We start from the raw sequence: 27,835 nt of genomic DNA on the forward strand, positions 1-27,835 counted from the left end.
AATATATTTATTGACAATATTTCTGTCTCGTGTAGGGTCCGCTTATAGCGGACCCTACACGAGCAGAAGTATTGACAATACACCAACTATTGATAAATATATAAGGACATTTTGAAAATATTGATTCTATAGAATTCAAAAGCGGACCCTACACGTGCAGAAATATTGACAATAAATCGATTATTGATCAATATATTGATCGTGTAAGGGTATCTTGAAAATATTGATCATGTAGAAATCAAATGGGATTGACGGATTGATGCAATCTTGTCAATATTTTTATTGACAATATTCTTGTCCCGTGTAGGGTCCGCTAAATGGGATTGACGGATTGAAACAGTCTTGTCAATATATGTATTGACAATATGCTTGTCTCGTGTAGGGTCCGCTTATTGAAGCAGTCTTGACAATATTTGTATTGACAATATTCTTGTCTCGTGTAGGGTCCGCTTGAAAAGCCTGTTGCTAAGAAGTCTACTTGTAGTACAAGGATCTATTCTACGAAGATTTCGTATTTTTATTCGCGTTTGCGCTGCAGGTGATATTCGTACGTCCCCAATCGTGAACACTATGGGCCCTATTCTCACAGTCACGTCACCTTGTGACTAGAAGGAAATTTTGTTCTAGTCACTAGGTGACGTGACTGTGAGAATAGGGCCCTATATCTCGTTCAGAAGTAGCATTTGCTGTTTCTAAATCTTCTGTCAAACAATCCGGTTATTGTAGGTGCAAATAGCGTCGTAGTATTAAGACCGAGACTCGGGAATATATCGCAGCCAAAACCCTTAGCCGATTAATCGAAGCCGATTCTTGTGCCATCCGGAGGGAATTCGATGCCGAGGTCAGGATTCGAATAACAATCTTTTTGGGGGAAATTTGAAAGACATCTACCGCAAATGACCGCTGGTCAATCGTTGCCAGCACCAACGGCTCGTTTTCTATCAGGTTTCGGAACGCCACCAATACCAAGCATACCAACGGGGAATCAGGGCGGACAACTGTTTCAGAGCGTTAATCCGTTGGGTGCACTACCTTGGTTATCTTATCACGGTGGACTGAATCCGCAGCAGCTCGCTGACAGGCAGGTGAGCTGCCTATATTCTCGGAAAATCCAGAGGACTGTTCGCTGTTGACCAGCTCTTATGTCAACACGACAGAAGCGTACGAAGATTCTGATGCAGAGAATTTGGCTAGATTGCAGTGGTGTTTGGAGGAGAACGCGTTCAAAGCAGTACGAAATCGTTTACTGCTCCCGGCAGCTGTGTCATATGTTATTGCCACGCTTGAGACGCTGTGCGGTAGACCGGAGCTGTTAATCCACACGTTGCTACAGAAGATGCGCAACGTTCCAGGACCGAAGCAAGACCGGCTCGATATGTTTATCGAATTCGGATTAGCCGTTCAAAATCTGTGTGTTCACCTGGAAGCCGGTGGTCATGAGGCGCATTTGAACAATGTAATGCTGTTGTTTGAGTTAGTGGACAAACTACACGCGAGCACAGCGCTTGTTTGGTCGCTGTACAAAGAAAGATAGTCGATCATTTTCCCAGTACATGTCGACGTTGGTTAGCGCGGCAAATGATGTGACACTGAACTACGACAGTCGCGCCTGCAAAGCTAGATAAATGCGGCAAGGACAAACACTTTTGCGTACCGCACGTTACAGAGGAACCAATGAAAAAGCCGGGGAAGCATGAGGCGATGGATATACCTGCGCATTTAATCGATCAAGCATGCCTGATTGGCAAAGACGCACAGCGCCAGGTGAAGACCTGCGGTATACTAGCCAAGAAGACGTTGGACGAACGCTGGAGGACCATTTGGGAGTATAGATTTTGCCGTATGTGTCTGGGAGCTCATGGACCCTGTCGAATTCACACGAAGTGTGGGATTGACGGATGCCAGCTTCAACATCATTCCCTGCTACACTCTCAGAAGAACGGAGTGAATTTGAATAAATTGAATTGAGTAATTTGAACCCAAACGCTGTGACCAACCATCACTACGCTGACAATGCCGCACTCCTACGAACTATTCCTGTAGAGCTACATGGAAACAGCTGTTCGGTGCCAACTTATCCGTTCTTGGATCACGGGTCCTCGCGAACGCTGGTCGATGAAAAGATTGCGATACAATTGGGTGTCAGAAGATTCGCTGCCCCTGTGTCTGCAGTAGACGGCTAACATTAAACGAATTGAAAACGAGTCTCAGCAGATTGCGTTGAGAATTCGTGGAGAAAATGTGACCAAAGTCCAGGCTGAACGACGAGCGCTCGACCTACCCCGGCGATCTCTGCGATACGCGGAGTTGGCTGCGTCGTTCCCATATTTGAGAGGTCTTCCATCAAAGATGACGAGAACGCCTTGCCTCGCATTCTCATCGGTAACAATGCTCACGTGACTGCCATGCAAAAAATACGAAAGCCAGCCTGCAGAACCGATTGCGGTGAAGTCACGGCTCGGGTGGGCTGTGTACGGGAAACAAGACTAATCTGTGCATCGCGCGATGTTTTCATATCTGCGAGTGTCAGGATTATCGGTCATTGCATGATCTCTGTGGAAAGTATCGGTATCAAGGCTGTAGGATGTCCCGAATCTCCGGAAGTTCAACGACGTGCGAATAATATCCTTCAGAAAACTACGAAGCGTGTCAATCAGCAATTTGAGACGGGTCTGCTATGACGTTATGCTTTTTTCGAGTTCCCTGATAGCTATTCGATGGCAGTGTTTGGAGCGACGAATCTTGAAAGACCCAGTGCTTAGCGAGTGTAGCAAAGGTAGCTTACCAAATACTAGGCGAAAGAGTACATACCCATTGTTGAAAGGACCGAACCTTCTAACATCTCTTTTGGCAGTGGTCTTGGGATTCAGGGAAAGATGGTTGTATCGCGGCATAGATTTGAAAGAGATGTTTCATCAAGTTAAAATTCGACGGGAAAACCATAACATCTGATGTTTGGGCGGGATGACCCAAATATGGAACCCACACTGATAGATGCCGCTATTTTTGGGGCCGCGAAGAACTGAAGAACATGCCCAAAAGTTCCCAGCAGCTGATGATGCCATAATCCGGAAACATAAGGTCGACGATAATCTGGACAGTGCAGACAACGTAGAGGAAGTGGTGAAAATAGCGTTGAAAGTTAGGCACGTCCTCTGCCTTGGTGAGTATCACCTGCGAAATTGGTTGTCGAACTCGAAAGACGTTCAGGCACGGGTCGGAGAGGGCAATTTAACTTCCGAGAAATGCATCCAGCTGGACAAAAATTCCCTATGTAATGGATACATAGAATATACTGGAAGCCGCAAGAAGACGTTTTCACAATCTCAATGACACGAGCGATCGCGACGGCAAACCCTACGAAACGATAGGCATTGCAGGTCGTAATAAGCCCGTTTGACCCGGCTGGAATACTGTGTTTCTTTCTTGTCCACGCCAAAACCGAATGAGAACGGCAGATTTCGTTAAAATTGAACGAGAAATCGACGCGGGGCCGCCTTGGTCCAACATCTGGACTAGGTACGCGTTCCTTTCGCGAACATTCAGTCAAGGAAGTCTTGACGCTGCAATCGCACATATTCTCTCGATGCTGGGAAGCCTACGCATGCGTAGCGTATCTTCGTACAAAGTTCAAGGTGGTGATCAAAGTTGTATTGGTTGATGACAAGGTGAAAGTGGCTCCTTTGAAGATGTTTTCTATTCCGAGGCTGAAACTGTATAGAGCGGTAATCAGAGTTTGACTGCGCAAAGCTGACATCAACGGACACACGCTTAAGTTCGACAAGACGATCACGTGAACCGACTTCAAGACTTGTACTAGCGGACCATCGAAGGTATCGACAGTTCGTTGCGTGTTGAGTTAGCGAAATACTTTCGAAGTCGGACGCGGTGATGTGGTGGTACGTATCGAGTAAAATGAATCCCGCATATTTGGTAACCAAATGGGGAGTGAGAGAGTGCTTCTCGGCCAATAGTCCATGGTTCACGGAATTCGGCTCACCGGAAACACAGTGGCCGTCGGGGATAAATCCTGCCGTGGAGACGACCGATGAGGGATTACATGTCTGGTACACAGTTAAGCGATTTTGAAGACCGTCATCAATTGGGAACGTTTTTTTCTACTTCGAGCGGTGGCGTACGTTATCCTATATCGGAAATTTCAACATCAAAGCGCTAGAAATTAATCACCACCAGCTGGGCCTATCACGCAGCAGGAGTTGGCACTTGCAGTGAACCATTTACCGAACGGTCCAAAGTGATGTGTGTTCCCGATGCAACCCTGACGGCAGAGAAAGATCATCAGAAGAAGAGGCGTCAGGTGAAACTGGAGAATACTAGCAGAATCCCCGCAGCCTCAATCGGATACCGGATTTCCCAAAATTCTTCCGACGGGCACTGCTGGAGTGGTATCACAGGAGGTTCCTGCATGCTGATGGGGAGACTGTCGTTAATGAGGTAAGACAGCGCTTTTACGTGTCTACGTTGCGCACGATAGTTGCGCACGCAACATAACGAAGGAGTGTCGGCTGTGCAAGACGAGAAATCTGGCGATCCCACGTATAGCTCCACTTTCGGCGACATTCGAGCGCCTGTTCTCCTACTTGGAAATTGACTACTTTGGACCAATCACTGTTCAAGTCTCCCGCATCACCGCGAATAGATAGATCGCCTGACGACCGAATCCTGCCACCAAACAATAACACGATTTATAGGACGTAGATGTTCGCCGGCGGAAATACGTAGCGATCAAGGCAGGAATATCGTTGGGGCAAACAACGAGGTGCGCAGGAAGACGATCGCCATAGACGGACAACATGCAATCAATACGAACACTCGGTGGCTGTTCAACCCATCTGTAGCATCGCACGGGAGGCTCGAACTGCCTCTTCATCGGCCCTTTCGTTACCTGGGATACCCTGGTGGCTCGGGACCCATTGGATCTTTATGCTGCGGTTTACGTTTTCCTTTAGGGATTTAGCAATTTTGCACACCAAGAAATTGTTGGCCTGCTTTTGCTTGTTGCTGATGATTTGGTAAGCTTCTTTCGAGTCTGTGAAAATCACTGCTTTCCTGTATTGTTTTTTTCTTTATAAGTTTGATTACGGAGAGCATCGACAGAAACTCGGCATTGGCGATGGAGTAGTCGAGATTGATTTTCTGGACGAGGACTTGTTGTTCTGTGTGATCGAAGACTGCAAGTGTCAAGCCTGCTGCTGTGTTGGATGCATCTGTGTAAATATGGCGGAAGTCACGGTAGTGGAGGTCCTGTATTTCCAAAAATATTTACCGCGAGGATTGTTTGCTGTAACTTTTCCTTTTGTTCTAGGGTTCGGACATGTGCCCTGTGATGGAGTTGTCCGTTCTGAAATCGGAAAATTTTCTTCTGTTGACGTAGAGCATTCTCCTGTCTTATGGGTTCAATTAAGGTCAGTTGCTCTCTTTTGATGTCTCGGCCGCGTTTCCATAGATTTGAGCACCGTACTCTAGGCGGCTGCGAATGATGGCGTTTCCGATCTTGATGAGCGTGTTGGGATTGGCGCTGCTGCTTCGCTTCCCAAGCATCTTGATTGTTTAGTTTCGCTGCAGATTTGTCCCAGATGTGCTTTCTGTGAGTACAGGTTCTGTCGACTGTGAATCCCAAGTAGCGATGGGTGTTGTTGAAGCCTACGCTTTCCCGTCCTATTTTGATTTTCACTCCACGGATGTCTTTTCTCTTGAAAGCCACTGCTGCACTTTTGAAGACGTTGATTCTGAGTTCTAGCTTCTCGAGACCTGCTTGAAGCTGGGTCAGATAGTTGTTTGCTTTTTCAGTTGCTTCCTCCAGACTAGTACCAATCATCACCACGGCAGTCGTCAGCAAACTGGACGAGTTTGCATCCATCGAGAATGATCTGATGCAGATTAGAGGTGTACAAGTTTAAAGGAATTGGAGATAGTGGGCATTCTTGGGAAAGACCTTCTCTCTGTAAGCGACTCCTTCTTGTGTTTTGAGGATGACTCGTCGATCGATGAGGTAGGTGTTGAGTCAGCAAATTAGCTTATTTGGAATCTGCTTGGATTTCAGGGCATCTAGGAGCTTTTGGAGGTTGGCACGGTCGAAGGCCTGCGAGAGATCTAGGAAAACTGTAATGGTATGCTTCTTTTCTAGTTGGGCGTCTTTCTTTTACTTTGTTGATGACGTACTTGAAGCAACTCTGAGCTGAGCAGTGTTTCCGAAAACCGAACAAACGAGCGGGGTACATATTTCGTATTTCTGCTATTTCATTCAGCCTGCTGATGATAACTAAGAAGATGAGCTTAAGGTTGGCAATCATGGCGGCTATTTCCTGGGCTTTGTGGATCATTAATTTTCGAGATTGGTTTTATCTGGGTGATTCTCAATATGTCGGAAATAAAGACTTCTTTTAGCATCTCGCATACCTTTAGCAGCATGTCTGGTCTGAGTTTTTTGAGGATGCCGTAGGACATTCCGTCTTCTTCTGGAGCAGAGTGGGGCTTCTTTTTTGTAGTACACCTAGTATTTCCTCGACCTGTGGTGCCATTTCGTATCCATTCCAACGGTTTACCAACGTAGTAATGTGTTAGAAACTACTCTGCCTCCTCCAGGGTTGTTTCCGGTTTTCTATTTACTGGTTGTGTGATCGCTGTGTCAAGGCCCTTGATGATGTTCCATAGGTGCGTTTGGGAGGTTTTTTTTCGTCCACGGCCTCGAATAGTTTCTGTAAGTACGCTCGCTATGCCCTTCTGATGAGTCTCTTTAGCTTTGTTCTTGCTTTTTGCAGCCTAATGTGGTTTGTCATGGTTTTGAGTTGGTTATAGTTCCGCAAAATTTCTCGGCCTGACTTATTTCCTCGGACCACCAGCATTTGAGTTCTCCTTTTTTGTACTTGACAATGAGCCTGGCTTTATTGTTGCTCTCTTCGAAGATTCCGCTGGATTGTAGATATATTGCGGTTTTAGCTGGTTCATCAGATTCGCTGCTTTGTTTTTGTTCACTCGTTTCAATGTTCCTGGTACCAACGGGTTCTCATTCCCTATTTCTAATGCGATTGTCAGATGATTGCTTCCGAATTCCTGTGAGATCACTTCCCAGAATGTTTTTGGTGCCAATCCTCCTGTCGCTAGTGTAAGGTCATTGCTGTGCTATTCCTGTTGATCGTGGACAAGCACGTTTGCGTGCCATCATCGAGCAGTACGAATTTGGAGGATTCTAGGACATCGTTGAGCAGGTTTCCTTTGGGACAGTTTGACGAACTAGGGTGCCAGCTTTGATGATGGCTATTGAAGTCGCCCCTGGTAAGAATTTCTCCTTGTGTTTTCGAGCGCCTCGAAAAACTCCAGTAATTTCCTTCTGGTTTCTCCACAAAAGCTTTGCCTCGGCGAGATGTACCGAGATCAATGTGAGCGAAAAAACATTTTGTTAGCTTGATCCATACCGCTTCAATAGGAAAGACGTCCTCGAACTGAATCGTATCGCAGTCTATAGCCCTGATTCCATCTGGCGTATACCAGTCTAAAGTGTGCCAATCTGAACAGTTCTTACTTTTTCAGCCAAATTTCCTGCAGCAGTGCCACAGTTACTGAATTTTCCATGAGGAAGGGACTGACCTCCTCGCGTGTTTCGACGGGGCGAAGGCTTTGGACGTTAAACTGCATGATATTCCGCATTTTACACGGCACTGTAGCGGATGTTCAATGATTGCTTGAATATTTTTACCTACCTCGACCAGTAGGTGATCCATGTCAAACACTGATTCCACCTGTTGTATCCTTAGTCCAATCTTTTGCCGAAGGCTTCCAAGATCGCTTACCCAGCGTTTGGATCTCATTTCTGTGAGGAATTCTTTTCGCATCCAGGTACCGTTTCAAAATCGGTTGCCCTGAATGGGTTCTCTTGGCATCTCGTGCAAGTTGTGCTGTGTGCCATGTGATTGTCTCGGGGTTCCGGTTCCCTAGGTATGTTTGGTTCCAGTCTTTCGCGGCTTAATGCCCTGGATCTTGAGTTCGGGAAATGCGCTTCAGCCTGGTCGAACGGTATTGTCTCTTTGTTTTCCGTATTTGAATGTATCTTTTTCTCTCCGGGCAATTGGGGTCGTTTGCTTCGTGTTGGAGTTTGTAGTTTGGGTATTTGACGTCTGTGCTGCAATCCATGCTTGAGTGGTTGCCTCCACATGTGGCACATCTTGCTCGGGCTGTGCAGAACTTAGCTTCATGGCCGAATCTCAAGCGGTTTTTGTATTGGCGTATTGGAAAGAATAACAGCTCGGGTCGGCAGTTGCAGCCGAAAATCTTGACGGATTTTGGTACATATGTTCCTTCGACAGTCATGTTGATGTTCATGGTGTCCTGTAGTTCTCCTTTGCTGCCTCGTTTCTTGATCCAATGATGCCTTTGATGTTTTCATTCTTTTGCTGAGGCACTTTATTTATTGTGAGTCGGCTGGTCAGATTTTCGGAGCCAGTAGTTACAAGTTTGACCTCGGATTTAATAAGCTAGAATCGTTAGGTCGGTGGCGTTTATTATCTTACTTTGCTCAGCACATTTTGTACTGGATCAGCAGTTCACAATCATGCTGTTTGGGTAGACGTATCGTTGCTACCTTTAATCTGAGAATAAGGCAAACACGGACTGCACATTTCTCGCAAAGATACCAGTAGTTGCCCACCTCCGCCAGTGATTCACTGAGCTGGACCCTGGACATGTGAAACCACTTGAGATAGTGGTCGCGACAGATCCAAGGGACGTTTTGTTTGCTTTGCTTCTTTGAACCTTTTTTTGTTTTGTCGCAGACGGGTTCGATTTTCCGCATGCATTGCAGAAATTATCCTTGTCCATAGTTGAGATGGAGATAAGAACACCACACAAACCGACGATTATATGGCTTTACCAAATATTTGAATTAGATGCATTACGTTTGGTTAGTTCTTTGCTTTGGATCATAAATCAATCCGTTTTGTAACAAGCGCCAAATTACTGCTAAGTCGGTTCCAGATTCCGATAATTTTATTTACCATCTCGTCGAACTGAGTCGATTGAGTAATGCGAATTAAGAAATCTCCCTCCAGTTTTCGATCTGCCGTTCATGCACTTTCCTAAAATCCCGCCTCCACTAGTAGTTCCTATCGCCTATATGAATGTTGAATGTTGAAAAAGATCGCTCACCTCACTACCTATCGACCAAATCGCCGTGAACGGCGAATGAGCTGTTGTGTGGGGTAGACTTTTAAAATATATTGCCACCCCTGCAATCCATACCACAGGAAAACATCCAGAGTTCGGGTGGCGAAGGGAAGGCCACCTTGTGTCGGTGTTTGTGCAAATAAATTCTTTCACACAGAGAGCCACTGATGGATAAATTTCACTTCAAGGAAAACAACTTATTCTAGGGAATTTTACTCTTCATTCTCACCTTTGCAATTAGAAAACCCGAAAATAAACTCACAAAAGAACAAATCAACCGAAAAAACACCGATTCAGCGATCAATTAAGTTTCACTTGCAGCTCCATTTTGCAGAACACGATAAGAAAAAAAAAAAAGAAAGGGGAGCAACTTGCAAAAGCCAACGCGGACTAAACACAAGCAGCGACGATAAGTATACACAAATACACTACTACCGAACCAAGCTGCTGCTAGTGCCAGACTGACTGAATCTGCTGGCCTGCGCGGCAATGGTGTGGGAGTTTGTTTTGTGTGAAAGTTCAAAAAGAGAAAAAGGGGAAATTGGTTGACGTTTAATATGTCAAGACCTATGTTTGTTTATTTGCTCGCACCAAGGGAAATCTGCCGATATTTTGTCCAACGTCAGCCAATCTGTGCAGAAGTTCGCTGGATACTCGACGACGTTTTTTATTTACGAAAAATTGGCATAGTGTACCATCGGCTTAACTATCATCAGGGATCACAATGAACACTCTCGCTGAAATTATTCTACATATTGAGTAATGTTTTACCGATTTCTGTTCACGTTTCAACGAAATAAAGTGTTTACTGTTTATTACGAATCGTATCGATCTCGCGGTCGGATCTTGCTTCCTATCTTTGTATATATCATACTACAATAGCTAATTCAATTACATCAATGTCCAACGACGAAGAAAAGATATCTCCCTCCGGAAACGGTGCTGCAGTTCCAGCTGAAACCTGTTCCAAGCTGAAAGTTCTCGCCTTGCACGGGTACCGGCAGAATGGGGATGCTCTGAAATCCAAACTAGGCTCGTTCCGGAAATTTATCAACAAATACGCCGAGTTGGTATTCGTGACAGCGCCACATGTTGCACCCCCGCTGGCCGATTGCAAACCCGAAACGGAACCAGATCCGACACAGCGCAGTTGGTGGTTCAACAAGGATGACGGTACGTTCAAGGGCACCAACAGAAGTGGACCGGCGATCGGATTCGAAGAAAGTCTCAAGCTAGTAGAAAAAACATGGAAGGAGGAACAGTGCAATGGCCTGCTGGGATTTTCGCAGGGTGCCTGTTTTGCGGGGCTGTTGTGCGATTTAAGCGCACGAGGGATGACTTCGATCAAACCTGAATTCGCGATACTCTCTTCAGGGTTTCGCTCCGGCAGTTTGGTTCATTTGAACTTCTACGAAAATAAGGTCCAAATCCCGTCCTTGCATATATTTGGGGAAACTGATGAGATTATACCTAGAGGTAACTAACTATATCAGTAGAGAGCATCACAGAACTCACCACTTATTGTATTCTTATTTAGGAATGAGTATAGCTTTGGCGGAAACGTTCGTAGATCCGCAAATGCTTGTACACCCGGGTGGACACTTTTTCCCAGCTCAAGCATCCCAAAAGCAAATCTACGTGGAATTTTTCCGTGAACGTTTACAGTACCACTTGGAAGCGAAAGAAATCGAGAATGCGACAGTCGAGAATAGTTTAATGCTGGATGGGGATAATACTGCGCAAGTGACTTGCAACGACGACGATGACTCGGATTAGCATGGCTCATTAGTTTTTCCCAATCGAGCATAATTTATGTTTATTAAATTCACAATTTAATTACAAAAGTAAAAAATTAAAAATACACAAAACGTCTAACGACTGCTGAAATATTTTTTTCCTTTGCTCTTTGCCCTTTTACATCTATCTCGATAAGCACGCTCAAGTAGTGCACTGATCTAATGTGCCAGGAACGGTGCATTTAAATGTCCTTGGTCCACCTCCAATGGAAGTGTCGGTTGACTTCACAACTCTTCCGGTCTTGCTATTAATATATTCTAACACCATCCAAAAACCACCCGGTTGAAACGTGTAACAAAACTAAAAGCTAACCTAAACTTTGAAGCAGGAAGAGTCCCATCGGGCTCCGGCAACTGAGCGTGTCTGCGTGCATGAGTGGTGAGTAAAGGTTTGCACGATTTAAATGAACAATATGTAATCATTTAGTTGCAGTTGATGGCAAAACAAAATCAGCATAGGTTAATCCTCCGATTTCGATTAGGCGAGTTGATCCTGCCCGTTGGCTGCATCCTGGTTCTTCATCACATCCGGTAGATCTGGTGGCAGCGAGTAGGGTGTCATTTCAAGCGATTCGAAATCGCCCCCATTGTCCCGGACTGCCAATCCAAGCTGGGCAGGGCACTGTGCCTTGGCCGTGGCCACGGTTATGCCACAATCCTGTAGCGTTCGTTCGTCCTCCATCAGCTGGTTGTCTTTATTGAAGAGTCGCTGATCCCGGGGAGGCACTTTCAGGATCCCTTCGATCATACGTTTCAACTCAAACACGGGCGTTGTTTCTTTGGCATCAGTGAATATCGTTGTCTTTTTCCGTCTAATCATCATGAAGACATCCTACGAATATGCATATCATTATTTTATACGTTAGAATACAATCCTGAAAGGTTTCATTATTGTGCCATATGACGTTGACGGAGCTCGAGGGACGAATTAGCAACATGCTTAAACAAATATTTCAGTTCCTCTAAGTGTTAACAAACTGTTTCGGAAAAGGTGCGGAAATATTTAGTTGAAAACCGCTACACAAACTGATCACACAGATGTTCACCTTCGAACCCGCCATCGATCATGTGACTAGAACTCTTCCTTTGCTTATCTTTACACACTGGTAGAAAGGTGAATACATCCCGATGATCTACCAATAGTATTGCGTTATCAGTTAGTATACAAAAATATTATCAAAGCTGGGATGAACACACGATTGAGAGTTGCCTTATCTCCGAAGTTGGAAGAAACTAGGACAAAATTGAAATACATAATTATCAACCATACCAGCCGCCGAAACAAGTTCAAATGCAATTTCTGAGGTAATCGAACCAAATTTCCCAAAACAATCATCGCTGCAAACGCGTCATAGATAAAGTCAGCAAGCTCGTCCAAAGTTCGTTTGTCATCGTCATACATACTTTTTTTCTGGGCACTACCTACCCGTTTGAGTAACATCCAGTACAAATCATATTTGATAATAAAAACGTATTTCGTCAAAAACCTCTCTGATGGACACTCACCATTTTTGTTGATAATAAAGGCTCCTTTTCCTGTAGTCGGTACACCGAGGATTCACGAGTTCCAAAAGATCTTCAGCTGGGATTTGCGTGTGTAGTGCTGGTCCAATGCCGGTTTCCTGCTTATCAAAATCTAGAGTCACTAACCGGCTGGACGAAAAATTGGAACCAACACACAAAAATGGAAAACGAGTAGTTAGTTTACGTACCGTAAAACAATAATTCACCTACGATCGGAACCGTTCTTAGCTATACACCGTATTGTCTGGTGCTTTCTTTTCACCTACCAGATGACTCCTCCGGATCCGGTTTTGCTCGTGATGGCCACTACGATTGTGTATGCTGTTCTCACTGTTGATGATGTGTGTTGGGTGAAATTTTTACTTGATGATCATTTGACAGCACAGTGGCGTAGTTCGCTTTCAGATCAAAATGGCTTGCATAAAAAAGAGAAAAAGGTGGGAACAGCACAGCGCATCAAACCGGTCTAGATTATGTTTATAAAAGATCCTAATTGTCGTGAACCGCAAACACCCAGTGAGCAAATTTTCTGGCAGAGACCGCTCTGCTACATTTCTGTAAGTCTTGGTTTGGCAGCCCTGTCAGATTTTTGCGCGTATCCTGTCGGGTTAGTTGAGCTAGGGCGAACTCGGTTTTGCTCGCCTTTTCTGGCAAATTTTGATAGGCACCGAGCAAAATCCTGGCATAACTCGGACATAAACTGTGCAAAGATCCTGGCAATTCCTACCTGGTAGAATTTAGCACGAATCGAGCAAAAAATCTGACAAAGATGTGGCAGGAAGCGTGCAGAGATCTTGGCCGTACATTTCTGGCTGGATTCTGGATAAAAGTGAGCTACATCGGTTGTTTTAACCGCTTCTGTCAGAAACGGTTGTTGCATTTGAGCGAATTCGTTGCCAGAATTCTCGCACAAATCGCGCAAAATGCTCGCAGAAACTCTGCCAGCATCAATTTCGCTTTGCTCAACTTTTGCTAACTTTCTGCTTGCCACGCTGACCGGGCAGCTCAATCCCGGTCAGCGTGGCAGCAGTTAGCAAAAGTTGAGCAAAGCGAAATTGATGCTGGCAGAGTTTCTGCCAGCATCAATTTTACATTTTGCGCGATTTGTGCGAGAATTCTGGCAAAGAAATCGCTCAAATGCAACAACCGTTTCTGACAGAAGCGGTTAAACCAACCGATGCTGCTCACTTTTATCCAGAATCAAGTCAGAAATGTATGGCCAAGATCACTGCACGCTTCCTGCCACATCTTTGTCAGATGTTTTGCTCGATTCGTGCTAAATTCTACTAAGTAGGAATTGCCAAGATCTTTGCACAGTTTATGTCCGAGTTATGCCAGGGTTTTGCTCGGTTCCTGTCAAAATTTGCCAGAAAAAGGCGAGAAAAACCGAGTTCGCCCTAGCTCAACTAACCCGACAGGATACGCGCAGAAATCTGACAACGCTGCCAAACCAAGACTTACAGAAATCTAGCAGAGCGGTCTCTGCCATAAAATTTGCTCACTGCGATTTCTTATATGTAGGGTAAAAGAGGTATTTTAGCCTTCCTAATAAAAAAAATTATACACGAACTTATAATCTAACGATTCCACATATTCTTTGGATTATACTCTGAACAGGTCCTTAGGCTCTTGGATCATAAGATGTTTATTAGGGCCACCTTAGGACATAGTTTTGATATCTTGCGAAAAAGACATAACGACTGCAAAGGTTTGTAAAAATACTCATGTACAATATCGACTTACATCTGACCATCAATCCAGATCTCTTAAGCGGCCATTACACGTTCAATATTTTTGTCAATGCCATACAACTTTTTCCATTACACGTACAATACTTTTATCAATACTCTAGTATTGACAAAAATATTGAACGTGTAAGGGCCGCTTAAGAGCCGCTTTAAAAACGTATCATTTACTACGAAATCAATAAACATGGTATTTTTCATGATTTTTTTTTTCTATTGCCGCCACCTAGGGGCAGATCACTTGTGATACATTTTTAAAAATCAGCTAAATTAAATGCATTTCTTTCCATCAAAATAGAAATTCATAATGTATTTTGCGTTGCGTGCAATATATTTTGCGTTGCGTGTAAGACGCCAAATCCCTACAAAAACTTAGCCCTACATTCAACAAAACGTCGAACAAAGTGAATCAGCGTATGTTGTGGTTCGTGTTCGTAGGTGACCGATAGAGAAGATTACACGACCCACACGTTAAAACATATATATACTTTATTTAAAATAGAGACGCGAACAAACGGAGAGGTAAAATATGCGTATTACTTATAGTATGGTCAAATACAAATATGTTAATACGGAATGCTCTGATGATTTTTCGAGGACTCGTTTTACGCTACCCTGTACCTGGAAAGGTACAGTGTCAAAGTGACAGTGCACTTTGATGAATTATCATTGAAACTGGCAACGCAGAACGCCAAGCTGTTTATTATTGTATCCTAGTGATATTTTTGTTATTCCTTTTTTTTTTATTTACGTGAAAGTTTTTCTTTCTCACGATGTTATTCGTTGTAATTGTAATTGTAATTTAGTTTGCATTTTCGACGTGAAATGTACAAAGGCACCGAGGTTGAGTTGATTCTGGGTTGCCTATCAGTGCTGGCCAGTTTTGCCCTGTGGCTGCTGGTAGCAACTTTATTCAATCCGCCGATTTCCGGAACGCACAGCATCGTAGGTTCGACTATCGGTTTCAGTCTGGTTGCCCGTGCAATGCAAGGACTCAAGTGTAGCACACTCGGAACGATCGCCGGATCGTGGTTCATTTGACCCGTGCTCAGTGGTATGATGAGCGTGATGTTGTTCTGGTTCATTTGTAGATTCATTTTGAACGCCAGAAACCCGCTCAAGGCTGGGCTGTTATCATTGCCGCTGTTTTACGGAGCCACACATGGCAGTTAACGTATTCAGTATTGTGCACGAAGGACCGAAGCTGCTCTACATGGATAACATCACAACTTGGATGGCGGTAGTTATTAGTGTTTCCGTAGGACTATTGATTGCTGTACTCGTGCAGCGTTTTGTCGTTCCTTGGCAGAAGAACGAGATTCTGAATCAGAACAAAGTCACACACACTGAATTCATTGTCGGTGATTCGGATTGTGATTCGTCGTCAAACGGAAGTCCGCGGCGAACAAAATGTCCACTTTTCTTGGTAGGCGATGGAAAAACTACCAGCTGCTACCAAAACGACTGAACTGGTAGAACTGTCCTCTTCGCACCTGCACAGCGGATTGATTAAGAAGCTTTCGTCTCCGCATGCAATCAAAAAACAAACCAAATCCGTACAAGATCGATCCGAAAATTGTGAAGAAAGCAAAAACCCTACTTTCAACCAACCAAATCGGTCTGGATAACACCAATCTGACGATAACCAGCCTAAACTACATCGATGAGTATCAGGCAACGATTAATGAGAAATCTCCTACTTGCTCCAAGAGTGATAGTACTCTTCCGATAGCCGATTACACGCTGGTGACGCCAAATATTGTTTTGAACGGTACCGACAAAGATCTCAGGAATTATATTGGAAGAATTGAAAATGCAGCTGGATTGGATCATACACTAATCAGTACGACCCTGTATCAGGATTCGAGTAAAGTTCCTTAAATTAGTGGTAAGTAAGATTTGGAAGAGAGCAGACACAATCCAATGAAGGAGGAAAATAAGGCAGTGTCAGCCCTATTTTCGTTCCTGCAGATACTGACTACGACTACGTTCGGAGTGGTAACGATGTGCGTAACGCGATAGGACCACTAATTGCTCTCTTTATGCTCTACCGGGAAGGCTCAGTATTGCAAAAGTCTGAAACTTCGCTTGCATTACTACTGTACGGTGGCATCGGTATCTCACTAGGTCTGTCGCTATGGGACCGTCGTGTTATAGAGACGATTAACTTCTACTTCTTCCCTTGTAGGCGGGAAACTTGTTTTTCTTTTAAAAATATGCATTTAGTGTTGTAGATTCTTAAAAAAGCGGCGGAAAGCGAAAATTTTAATAATTCATTAATAAGCTTAAAAATAAATTGTACCTACTAACCTTGCTCGTATGTTTATTGTGAAAGTAAGGCTTTTGGCGAAGCTAGCTTAATGCGACTATGCCGCATAACCGAGTCCACGGATCCGAAGCGGCGCAAAGCCGTTGAGGATCCGACGGACGAGGTGGCTTTGTTGCTTATCAACGGAATCGCAAGCAAATCTGTGATCCACTCGCTCGCCCGGTATACTCAAACATAGGGGCTAACCCTAGTTTAAGTCCGACAGCACTAGAAAAAATCGATGTGGCGTAGCCACATTAGGCATTAACAATGTCTTATTTAGTAACAATAGAATAGTACTCATTAACAAAAAATAAAATATTGTCGCTGTCTAATGTGGCTACGCCACATCGTTTCATTCGTGTGCTGTCCGCTCAGGTTTCCGTAGGAACCAACTTGGTTTGGTGTGTCACAAATGACAATCACGTTTGGTTATTGGATCTAGTACCGAAGCGAAGACGTACGGGTGAATGTTAGACAAATATATAATTTGCAGAAGTAGTCCAATAAATAATGTAACATAACGAGTGACATATGTTGATCGGCCATCAGTGGACCAACCGCAGGCAAATTTAACAAAAATATTATGAAAGTTTGTAGCTAGGCAGCAGTTTTTAGAAAACACAACTATGCCTTAGATAAAATTTAGAACGCAGATGAGAACTATAATATGCTTAGAAGTTTAACGAATAGAAAATGCTGCAAATATGTTTACAACAAACTTACCGGGAATGTGGAATGATGTGAGCTATTGTAAAAAAGATTATAACTATTACCTTCAGGTCGCATGCCGCTGTTAACCCTCCAGCATTCGCGCGAATGGCTCCCCTAATGAGCAGCTGCTGTTGCCGAAAGATTTCGCTAGAAATTCAGGTTTTGAACTAAATACAACGGCGCGAGCGCCTGAGAGTTGACACCGATGGTTTATTATCTTGCTCTTACCTATACTAGGCCCATTAGTTTGACACATATTGCCCCGGCAATATCGAAACCCCATGTTTCAGACCTTGAATACATGGAGACAGTAGCGCTTTGCTCCCACTAGTAGTTATAATCTCTTGTTATTGCACTTGACTTTTCAATGATATTGTAGTCACAATCGAGTAAACGTTTGTATTTCCACGTTTTCAATTACATTTTTGCTTGCAAGCAATAAAAGCATATTGTTTTCCGATTTCTCTAGATTTATTCAAACCATTGATTAAGGGCCGATTTATTCACCCTCGCGTAGCGCTTAAGCCAGGTTTAAACGTACTGGTGAACCTGACTTAAAATTTAAGCGAGGGTGAAGAAATCGGCCCTAAAACACATAAATAATAAATTAACACTTTTTCAACGTCGTCAGTCTCTTGTTGCTAAAGATTGCATCCAGATCGCCTGGTTTAATTCCGAAGAATTTTGTCAGATAATCGACAATCTGCTCCTGAGTGGAGATGTAATCATCGACGAAGGAACTCGTTCATCTTTACCTTGCCCGCGGATACACGTGATCTTAGCAACACTCATGTGACGAGGTTTTTACGGTGGACATTTTACCATCGGACCGGATTTCTCTCTCCTCCGGATTCAAAGTAACAAATTCAGCATACATTGGCACCAAGTCACCCGATTCAAAGATCTATTTTTCACCCAACGGTTTGTCACCTTGGTTTTCCCTGGAGTATGGTAACAGATCAATTGTGAATTGATTTACCTACTGAGTCAAACATTACTTATTCTTTCCTTGTTCGTTCCTGAGTGCGGTACTGGTATAAAACAGAACGCATGGAACCTTCCAATCCAGTGTAAACCAAACCGCTTCCTGCGCGGACACCGGGAAAATACTAAAATCATTGCATATGTACCAGTCCCCTCCACTTCGATCCGTTTTGAGATCATGATAGCTCTTTGGTATGTGCACCAAAGCTACCTGATTACGCTGAGTTCTGTCATTGATGTAGCAAACGGTCGCCGACAAGCGATACTTTTCGATTTTCGAAACGGCATATCTGAAATGTAGAAGATTTCAAATTGTTGCTACTACGGAATATGCTCTGACTCGTTTAGTTTGCAGCTTTCGTGAGCATCAGAACCTTCATAACAGCTGGAAGCAGTTTTCAATTTTAAAATTCTTCTCATCCAATGTCATTCAGAAGCCTAGCGGAAAGCATGATTTCTGCTGACCTTGATTAGACGCATTCGACGGTGGGAGTTTTCTGTAATATTAGACGATTAGACGAACAACGTAAAATATTACAGGACCTGTGGTAACAACATTCAGGTTCAAGGAATCTCACCTCGGATGGAAAAAATGGCAATCTACCCGAGAGCAGTGCATCCCGTAACGACACATTTTCACATTTTCCCATTATCTACGTTTGCACCATTTCGCGAGTCCCCATCGCTAGACACTTGGGCAGAGGACCGCGGCATTTGTTTCTTTGTTTCTAGATACTCAAATTCTTTGTCCGTCTCCAGACCGCAGCTAACCGATAGAATTTTCGGCAGATCAGCCACACGACTCTTTCGATTAGTGGAGTGAACTTGTTGCGCTTCTTACACCAGGACGGTGTAGTTTTTTCAACGACATATAATTTTTAAAAATTTACGCAAATGTTCCGTCGATATGTCGGTTGTTGGTGTTGGTAGGATACAGGAGATTGCACACCAGGATATTATTTTTAACACTTTCGGTGTTGCAGTTGAAGCAACGTTGGGTGGTTTTTTGTTGAGTGCCGAACAGGCGACTGATTTCCGGTTCATCCTTGTTTTTTTTGAGTAGGTTGTGCTTCTTTTGCTATCTCAGTTTCGGCTGCCAACGTCGGATCGTAATCTTACGAGAAGAGATTATATTGCGCGAGAAGAGATTATTTAAAGAAACCACACAACTTACCACTTCTGGCCACTAAACGATATCGAACCACAAATCTGCACAGACACAAACAAATGTCAACAAAAAAATTATTATTAAATTTAAGAACGGCATGCTCTGATCGGATTTATCAAAATGTGTTGCCATTTCTTATTACTTTTCAGTGTTTGTTGGTTGTCAAGCAAAATCCATGAATAGGGTTCATTAAATCTAGTTTTCGGAGAGCCAAAAAATGATTACCCTTTCATATGGGACCTTGGCGTATTTAATTTGTATTTGGTATGGTATATCACATTCTGATTCCTGACCGGATGCTGTTCGGTGCGTCAACTGAGTGACAGGCGGGCTGCCACCAGTGAGCCCAGCAATTCCTGTTGAGTTGTAGGGATGTTCACGTCTCCAACATCTCCCCTCCTAATACAGCTGATAGGGCTCGAACCATTGCGGAGCTCTTCGGACACGCGAAGAGCGGCGAGGTACCTGAACAGCTGAATCGGCTTCATTTGCAGACTGAAATTCTGATGTCGAACTTGGCGATGTTGAAGATGAAGAAGACGATACTGATAACTGTGACGATGACTCCGATGATAAGGTAGGCCTTCTCACCAGAGTATTTGGTGTTGACGATGGTCTCAAACTAGAGCAGCTTGTAAGAGGTGCTACTGGTGTTGAGTGTGCTAATGGATCCGTTGTACGACGAACCGGAAGATTCCAAGCATCAAGTAGAATGTTGAGTGGAAGTTTCGTACTATCTGTCGATGTCGATACGTTGAGATCCTCCGATATAGCGCGATCTCGAAGCTGGTTAACATGGGAGCGAACAAGCCTTCTATTGTCGAGCTGAACGTTGTACATTACACGACCTATACGTTCCAGTACTGTTCCTGGAGCCCAGTGCCATTGATTTTTAACGAAGACTTTTGCGTATACCGGATCTTTAGCTTTGAACTCACGCTTCAAGGGTCGGCTCTCGCTAGGCTGTTCAAACTGCACAGAATCTGGTGGAGGACGGAGTAGATCCAAACTGGTACGGATCGGACGACCGAACATGACTTCTGCTGGCGATTTTCCATCCGGAGAAGAAAAACAAGGTGTGCTCCGGTAAGTCAGCAAAAATGTACTGAGTGCTTCACGCATTGTCGCTCTCCCCTCCTTAATCTTCTTTATTGACCGTTTGAATGTATCCACAAACCGCTCAGCTTGACCGTTCGATTGTGGGTGAAACGGCGCAGTTGTGAGATGCTCGATACCGTTATCCGTACAGTAGGATTGAAATTCTGCACTGGTGAACTGTGAGCCGTTGTCGCTCACTAGTGTCTCTGGCATTCCCAAGCGTGCGAACAGTTCTCTGATGATTTTGATTGTAGCGGCTGTAGTGATGCTGCGAGTCTGCACAATCTCAGGCCACTTCGAAAAAGAATCCACGACGACCAAGTAGTATTCCCCGTCGATCGGTCCAGCATAGTCAAGATGTACACGCTGCCACGGTTTTGTTGATTTAGGCCAAGACAAAGGCGCTGACTTCGGTGGTGTTTTTGCAGCCATCGCACATTGATGGCAGGATTTAACATAATCAACAATGTCGTTATCGAGAGTTGGCCAATAAACATAAGACCTGGCAATCGCCTTCATTCGCTGGATTCCAGGGTGGCCACGATGAAGCTGCTGAAGACTGCGCTTGCGATGGGGCGAAGGAATAACAAGTCGATCGCCAAATAGTATGCAGCCTTGTACCGTGGTAAGTGACTCACGTCGTGCATAAAACCGCTTGAGCTCTGCATCAGTAACGGTCTCAGGTCAACCGTCAATCAGGTATCGATAAACTGCTTTGGTGATAGGATCGGACTGTGTAGACTGTTGTACGATTCTAAAACTCAGAGGGAGAACGGTTAGTGTATCTTGTGTAACTGACCTTAAGTCATTCTCCAAAGAGACCGAAGCAATCACGTAATCTTCCTCAGGTCTGACGTGCTGGTTGATCAGACGGGAAAGTATGTCAGCATTGCCGAATTTCGCTGTCGGGACGTACTCGATGGTGAACTCATAAAGCAATAGCGTAAGAGCCCAACGTTGTAACCGGTTCGATGTGTAAACAGGAATTCCTTTCTTCGAACCGAAAATCCTCAGCAGCGGTTCGTGATCACCCTCTAAGAACGGTTGGTTTCAAAATCGTCCAATGAAGGACGTTCGTTGGACCAATTTGGACATCGTCCAAATAACCGTTCAACGAACGTCCATAATTGGACCCGTGTTGAACGATTTTGAAACAATTTTTTGGACTTCTCAGTGGGCAGTCTGAAGATGAAAGCGACGACCAAACAACATTTTGTGAAATTTAGTCACTGCGAAAATTATTGCAAGTCCTTCACGATCGGGCTGACTATAGTTTTTCTCTGCTGCTGTGAGTGCTCTGGAGGCATGCTGTACCACCTTGAGAGTACCGTCCGGAAACTTGTGTGATAATGTTGCACCGACACCAACAGACGACGCATCTGCCGACACAACTATATCAAGCGCAGGGTTGTAGTGAGTCAACAGTAGATCGGATTTCAATACCTCTTTAAATTTGTTAAATGCCGCCTGGCATTTTTTCGTCCACTCAAATTTTGCATCCGCCTTGAGTAGCTCATCAAGAGGATACCGAAGGGTGCGCATACTAGGAACAAACTTGCCGTAGTAATTTATTGCTCCTAGGAGAGAACGAACACCGGAAACGTCAGTGGGCGGTGGCATTTCGTTGATGGCTTGAACCTTTGATGGATCCGGGCGAAGACTGTTGCGGTCAAGCAGATGACTTACATATTTAATTTGCGGCTGAGCGAATATGCACTTTTCTACACGAATGGTAAAACCAAAATCGCTGATCCTTTGAAACACTGCATGAAGGTTCGCCCAGTGATTTTCAGGATTTACACCACCAACGACGACGTCATCTAGATAACCACACGTATGAGGGAGGCCTGCCAGCATAGTATCGATAAGTTGCTGGAATGCTCCCGGTGCTGCTTTGACTCCCGGTGTCAGACGGTTGTACCGGTAAAGTCCCCGATGGGTGTTGATGGTTAACAATTCACGGCTGCTTTCGTCCACTTCTACCTGGACGCTTTGCACGAAAAACTGGAGTTGCACCTGGTATTAGTTCCAATTTCACTTTTGTTTTCGTACACAACCCCAGCTCGCTCCTAAACACCCTCGGGTATGCTGATTTGAGTGACTGCAAAGTGACAGAAGGAACAGTGACGTTGTTGCAGTACGTGCTAATGGGCAGTGACCAGAGATCGAATGCATCCATCAAATCGATGCCAAGAAGGTAAAGTGGTTTTTCAACAACGTAAAACTGACCGGTATGTTGTTTGCCATTGAAAGAAATGTCACAACTGAACTTAAACAAAAACTGCAAGCGGTCGCCTGACGCTGTTGCGGCTTGTTCGTTTGCCGGCACTGTGGGTGGTTTACCTATTTTCTCCCACAACCGTTTCGAAATTATAAGCATAAGCATAAGTCAGACCCCGTGTCCAACTGCAGACGCACATTTACACCGTTCAACATCACAGTAACAAAACGGCGCCTTTTATCGACGGTATTAATCACAAGACTTACGCTTTTTGTAGCATACGATCCCGGGTGCTTTTTGTTTCGACTGGCTTTGGATGTTCGTTTGGCAGTGGAACAATAACCCTCACGGTGTCCGACAATACCACAATCTTTGCATTTGTGGCTCCTATGAGTGCAGTCTCGAACGAAATGCATTCCTCCACAGAACCAGCAGGGCGTTGAGGGAATGTTTTTGTCGGGTCGGGCTGTCTCCACTGGCGGTTTATGTTGATGCTTTGAAAATTGTTTTCGCTTGATGAAATTTACCGATGACGGTGGTGCTGATGACTCGATCATTGCCGTGTCCCGCTTTAGGCACAACAATCGCTGACAGTCTTCCGAAAGATGATCGAGAGTGATGTCATCGCGTTCCTCAATTTTCGACAGTAGCCGCGTTCGTATTTCGCTGTCTCCTTCCGACTTTAAACCGCAAACAAACATAAGACATTTGAACTGCTCCTCGGTAAGTTTGCTTAGCTCGAATTCAACGCAGGTCTTGTTGATTCGGCAAGCATATGTGACGTAATCGTCGGTCGGTTGTTTGGTAACCTGCAAACACCGATACCGTTTACTGATGACGGACTCTGCAGCGCCGAAAAGGATTTTTAGTTTTTCATCTGTATCAGCAAATTTGTAGTCCTTCGGCAATTTCGGCAGGATGTAACTCACATATCTTTCGTGCTCAGATGATCCGAGTTTTCGCATGAGCAAGCGGACTTTCGCTTCATCGTCCAGCCGTGCAGCATCTTGCTCGAACAAATCGTCGTATCTGCCGTACCATGCAGCGAAGGTTATGTTTCCATCCGGATCGTAGCGAAACTCTTTGATATTGTTTGCTAGTGAATCGAGAATCATTTCAGGGTTTGGGGGGACCTGAATACTGATTGATGAGATGACACTCCGGAAGAAATCTTGCTGCTGCTGCATTAACTGTTGTTGCTGCTGCTGCATGAATACCTGTTGCTGCTGCATTAACTGCTGAAAGAGCTGATAGGATGCTTCGGCGGAAGACGAACTGGTACTTGAAGATTGCTGCGCTGATGGTGGACCGTTGAAAAATGGAGCTGAATGCCGCTGATGATTTTGCTGCATTCCCGGGTGTTGTGGGTTTACTCCTGGCGGTAGTGGACCGCCTGGCAAGCCGTTTCCCGGCTGATGCTGCTCCGGATTGAGGTTAGATTCCGCCATGCTTTCCGTTTACACGTGGGTGATAAATATTGGCTTTCGATCGCCAATTTTACTAAATTCTCGTCGCCACTGTTGTGGTTCGTGTTCGGAGGTGACCGATAGAGAAGATTACACGACCCACACGTTAAAACATATATATACTTTATTTAAAATAGAGACGCGAACAAACGGAGAGGTAAAATATGCGTATTACTTATAGTATGGTATATCACATTCTGATTCCTGACCGGATGCTGTTCGGTGCGTCAACTGAGTGACAGGCGGGCTGCCACCAGTGAGCCCAGCAATTCCTGTTGAGTTGTAGGGATGTTCACGTCTCCAACAGCGTAGGACGTTTGTTAAACAAACTTATCTGCGAGGGAGTGCAAAGTTGATGCAAAAATGGAAATTAAATGCATTTTTTCTAATTTGATGCAAATTTGTTATACACTTCTAGAGTGATCTGCCCCTAGGCCGCCACGCAAATTTGCAAATATGTTGGCAATGGCAACAATTTTGCAAACATATTATCGCCCAATTCATGTATACTCGCAGTAATTTGATATTGTTGGAATGAACTACCATCATAAGAATGAAGAATATATAATTAGAAAATTCTATTGAATCTCTGAATAAAGGCTCCATCTCAATCATATAGCATGTATCTGCCAAGTCATTCCAATCGAGTAAGAATTTTGCAAACATATTATCGCCCAATTCATGTATACTCGCAGTAATTTGATATTGTTGGAATGAACTACCATCATAAGAATAAAGAATATATAATTATAAAATTCTATTGAATCTCTGAATAAAGGCTCCATCTCAATCATATCGCATGTATCTGCCAAGTCATTCCAATCGAGTAAGATACCATTGGGCCATTGACACGTCCCGTTACTCGTGTCTAATATGCATGTCCATTATTCTCATAGAAGGCTAACCAAATTGCACAAATTTAGTGATTTCTAAATCTTACGTCAGTTTCAGCTACTAGACCACTAAAAATGTACAGAGCAAACATTTATCTCAAGCTATTGAATAGGGATCTTTAGGGGTGTACGGGTTAGGGCATATTCTGATGCAGATTAGTACTGTGAGTTTATATCTCAGTCCTTTTCCAATTTTTAAGCCCGAAACTATTGAAAAAAAATTTTTTTTAGTTTGTTTCCTTTTAGGACAATAACACATCCAAACCCATGCGACTTGCACGATTCTATAGGTTGCCTTATAAGATCTACCATAGTTTGTGGATGAAACTAGGGATGGCAGGCTGTTAGCGGATTGACAAAGTACCAGATCATAGACTTTTCTACGGCTTATGTACGTACACGTCACATGACACAAATACTACTTCACTAGCTGGTGGAAAATAGTAAACAAAGCCGGCAAAAGTAAATGGGATTGTTTTCAACCAGTAAGCTGCCCTGGTGTTCGTGAGACTGGCCGACAAGAACTCAATGCTGTGTGGGGTGCTGTCCCGGTTAACAATGAGGCGAACGAGATATTTGCTGATACGTCATTTAGTCGGACAGCTGTCAGTTTGTTGGTTGAATTTAATTTGTTTATTTTTATTTAAAAATCAGAAAAGAATAATTAAGGTTTAAGAATGATATAAGTGCACTCGTAAGGACACCTGCTATCAATAAATATGAAAAACTGGCATAATTTTTCCAAATTAAAGATCCCTATTGTATAAAATCAAATGGATTATTTACAGGTACTACCGTTTGGTTGAATTGACAGCTTATACGGCAAGTTGGGAATATACTGTTATGGCAGCGAAAATGTTTTAACGGGATTTCATTCAATTGTTTACACAAGAGTTTTATACATATTTTCTCGAATGTGGAAGTACGTTCTATGTAACAATAGTATTTATTCAAAGAGAAATCTGAGCTGAATAATGCCGGAAGCAGCACCAAACACCGGATCGGGTCCAGTACCTCTAAACCAACCGTCATTACTAAGCTGACCAACTCTTACGAAAAAATCCGTACACTGTGCGGACTGTTTGTCTGGGCGCGGTGGACGATTTCGCGAAATAACAACGATTACACCAAATGCCTCCAAACCAACAATCAATACCATCAATAAAGAATCAAATGCTGATAAAAATGGATTTACAACAGCGACCCGTAGGTACAAAAACCAAATTAGAACATCCGACCATGTGCATCATGAATGCAGTATTGATGACGACATGGACGTTAGTATAGCGGCTGGTAAGATTCCACCATTTTGTGATTTATAATGGTAATATGTATCTCCAACAGTTATCTTGATATACAATAACTGTAATAAGAGTTTTTCAATGTAAGTTCGTTTAATAAACATAAAAAAGAGGTTGCCCAAGTAGCACTTGTAACAAGCAATGACAGCGATTAGTTGCGTTAGCAGAAGCTTTTACCTGCGGATAAATGTTTCCTTTTTCCTTTTTTCCGTTCATGTTATCTTTCGTCTCGCATAGCCTCTCTTTCTACTTTATATATTTTAAATGGACTGGTTGCCTTTGACAGTTCCCCTTGGCTGCATTTTAATGTTAGATTTTTTCGTATCCGCACATCCCGTCTCAGGTTAACCCTTAAATGCATACTGTTGCCATTTGGTAACATACCGAATTCTGTGATATCCATATCAACATTTGAATAGGGCTAATAAGATTTGTAAACAAACTTTTGTTTTGCTGATTCCTCCTAATTTGTTATCATTTCAACACAGAAAACATTTGAAATTGATTCTACCAAGGATAAAGATGTTGATTCATGTGTATTTTTCATGAAATTCAACTCGGTAGCGGAATAATGAGCGAAATAAGTTTGTTTACAAAAGTCTCATTAGCCCTTTTGAAGAATTACTATTGATATAAAGCCTCAACAAGAGGTGAATATTACAACCATACTGAAAAATCAGTACCAAAGTAAAATTAGTTTCATGCATTTAAGGGATAAGCCCATTCCAGAGCCGGTACGGAATTCTGAATGGAGTCAGTTTTGCTTCCAACTAAAATGCAACAACTTATTTCGACTCAATCAGTTGTTGAATTTGAGCTGGAATCAGTATTGATTCCAAATGAATTAATCGTCATATGAATTTGTTAGTAACCAAAAAAATCAAAGAAAGTATATGGGAATCGAAATGTATCTAACTTTTTACGTGCAATAATGGCGACCAGCATCTTCCAGTTCGTAATACGTCAACAGTCCTTTCAATTTTCATTAACAATAGTTGTTTACGCCATCCGCTCAATAAGAGGAAGCGTCCTACGTTAGTTCAATGTGTTGAATGTTTATTCATTGAACGCCGGCATTGCTGCCAAGCTGGTGTTAATGGCTGTATTGTCAAAAAAGGGCAATTAAACGTGTTACGAAGTAAACAATTTAGACCGCCATAATATCACGTATTGCATTGTCACATCGTATTGCATGTCACATGGAATACTGAATAGAACCCATACTGCATCCCTTCAGGATTTAGAGCATGTTCCAGAATGGTTTCACTGTAGCAGAAACCCAGTAAAGCTCAGCCGGCTGGTTCTAGTTAGTATTCCGGCTCCAGTGACACAACCGATTCTAATTCGAGTCGGTTGTGTCATTGGAGCTGGAATACGAATTTGAACTTTACTTTACTGGGAACCCTCGCATAAATGTGACGTCAAATTGCATGCTCT

General features: G+C 43.6%; 4 protein-coding genes and 1 pseudogene across 11 annotated transcripts in view; 3 read left to right on the forward strand and 2 right to left on the reverse strand.

Moving 5' to 3' along the window:
• The window catches only part of LOC131677498 (mucin-2), a 61,766-nt gene extending 52,121 nt beyond the window's left edge, over nucleotides 1-9,645 (reverse strand). The window contains exon 1 of the mRNA XM_058957340.1: nucleotides 9,410-9,645. The gene's annotated coding sequence lies outside the window, so the exon portion shown is untranslated. The remainder of the gene's footprint in view (nucleotides 1-9,409) is intronic.
• Nucleotides 9,646-9,824: 179 nt separating this feature from the next.
• LOC131677524 (esterase AAEL000016) lies at nucleotides 9,825-11,067 on the forward strand. Its single transcript, XM_058957383.1, has 2 exons — nucleotides 9,825-10,656; nucleotides 10,718-11,067. The coding sequence occupies exons 1-2, from the start codon at nucleotides 10,080-10,082 to the stop codon at nucleotides 10,954-10,956; spliced, it is 816 nt and encodes a 271-aa protein (XP_058813366.1). The 5' UTR covers nucleotides 9,825-10,079; the 3' UTR covers nucleotides 10,957-11,067.
• Nucleotides 10,953-21,177, reverse strand: LOC131677522 (elongin-B). 8 transcript variants are annotated; one of them, XR_009303377.1, is made up of 6 exons: nucleotides 19,562-21,177; nucleotides 19,426-19,460; nucleotides 18,830-19,365; nucleotides 17,330-18,748; nucleotides 12,767-12,915; nucleotides 12,488-12,629 (listed from the first exon to the last, which is right to left on the reverse strand). XR_009303377.1 is itself a non-coding variant. In XM_058957379.1 (3 exons), exons 2-3 carry the CDS (start codon nucleotides 12,483-12,485, stop codon nucleotides 11,455-11,457), a joined length of 357 nt encoding a protein of 118 aa, XP_058813362.1. In that variant the 5' UTR covers nucleotides 12,486-12,629; nucleotides 12,767-12,911; the 3' UTR covers nucleotides 10,953-11,454. The 8 variants fall into 8 exon arrangements, 2 of the variants coding, with proteins under 2 accessions (XP_058813362.1, XP_058813364.1); XR_009303376.1 differs by having other exon boundaries at nucleotides 17,330-18,541; nucleotides 18,626-18,748; nucleotides 19,426-21,177; XR_009303375.1 differs by having other exon boundaries at nucleotides 17,330-18,208; nucleotides 18,266-18,748; nucleotides 19,426-21,177.
• LOC131693223 (sodium-dependent phosphate transporter 2-like) lies at nucleotides 15,071-16,141 on the forward strand (annotated as a pseudogene).
• The window catches only part of LOC131677500 (serine-rich adhesin for platelets), a 74,295-nt gene continuing 62,458 nt past the window's right edge, over nucleotides 15,999-27,835 (forward strand). Inside the window, exon 1 of the mRNA XM_058957352.1 lies at nucleotides 15,999-16,133. The gene's annotated coding sequence lies outside the window, so the exon portion shown is untranslated. The remainder of the gene's footprint in view (nucleotides 16,134-27,835) is intronic.

Source organism: Topomyia yanbarensis, chromosome 1 (assembly GCF_030247195.1).
Source record: "Topomyia yanbarensis strain Yona2022 chromosome 1, ASM3024719v1, whole genome shotgun sequence".
NCBI lineage: Eukaryota > Metazoa > Arthropoda > Insecta > Diptera > Culicidae > Topomyia > Topomyia yanbarensis.

What these genes read in the sequence shown, in the direction of transcription:
- LOC131677524 (XM_058957383.1), top strand. Translation starts at nt 10,080, where the DNA reads ATGTCCAACGACGAAGAAAAGATATCTCCCTCCGGAAACGGTGCTGCA. An exon ending in TGATGAGATTATACCTAGAG is followed by an intron (nt 10,657 to 10,717) that starts GTAACTAACTAT and finishes ATTCTTATTTAG; the next exon opens with GAATGAGTATAGCTTTGGCG.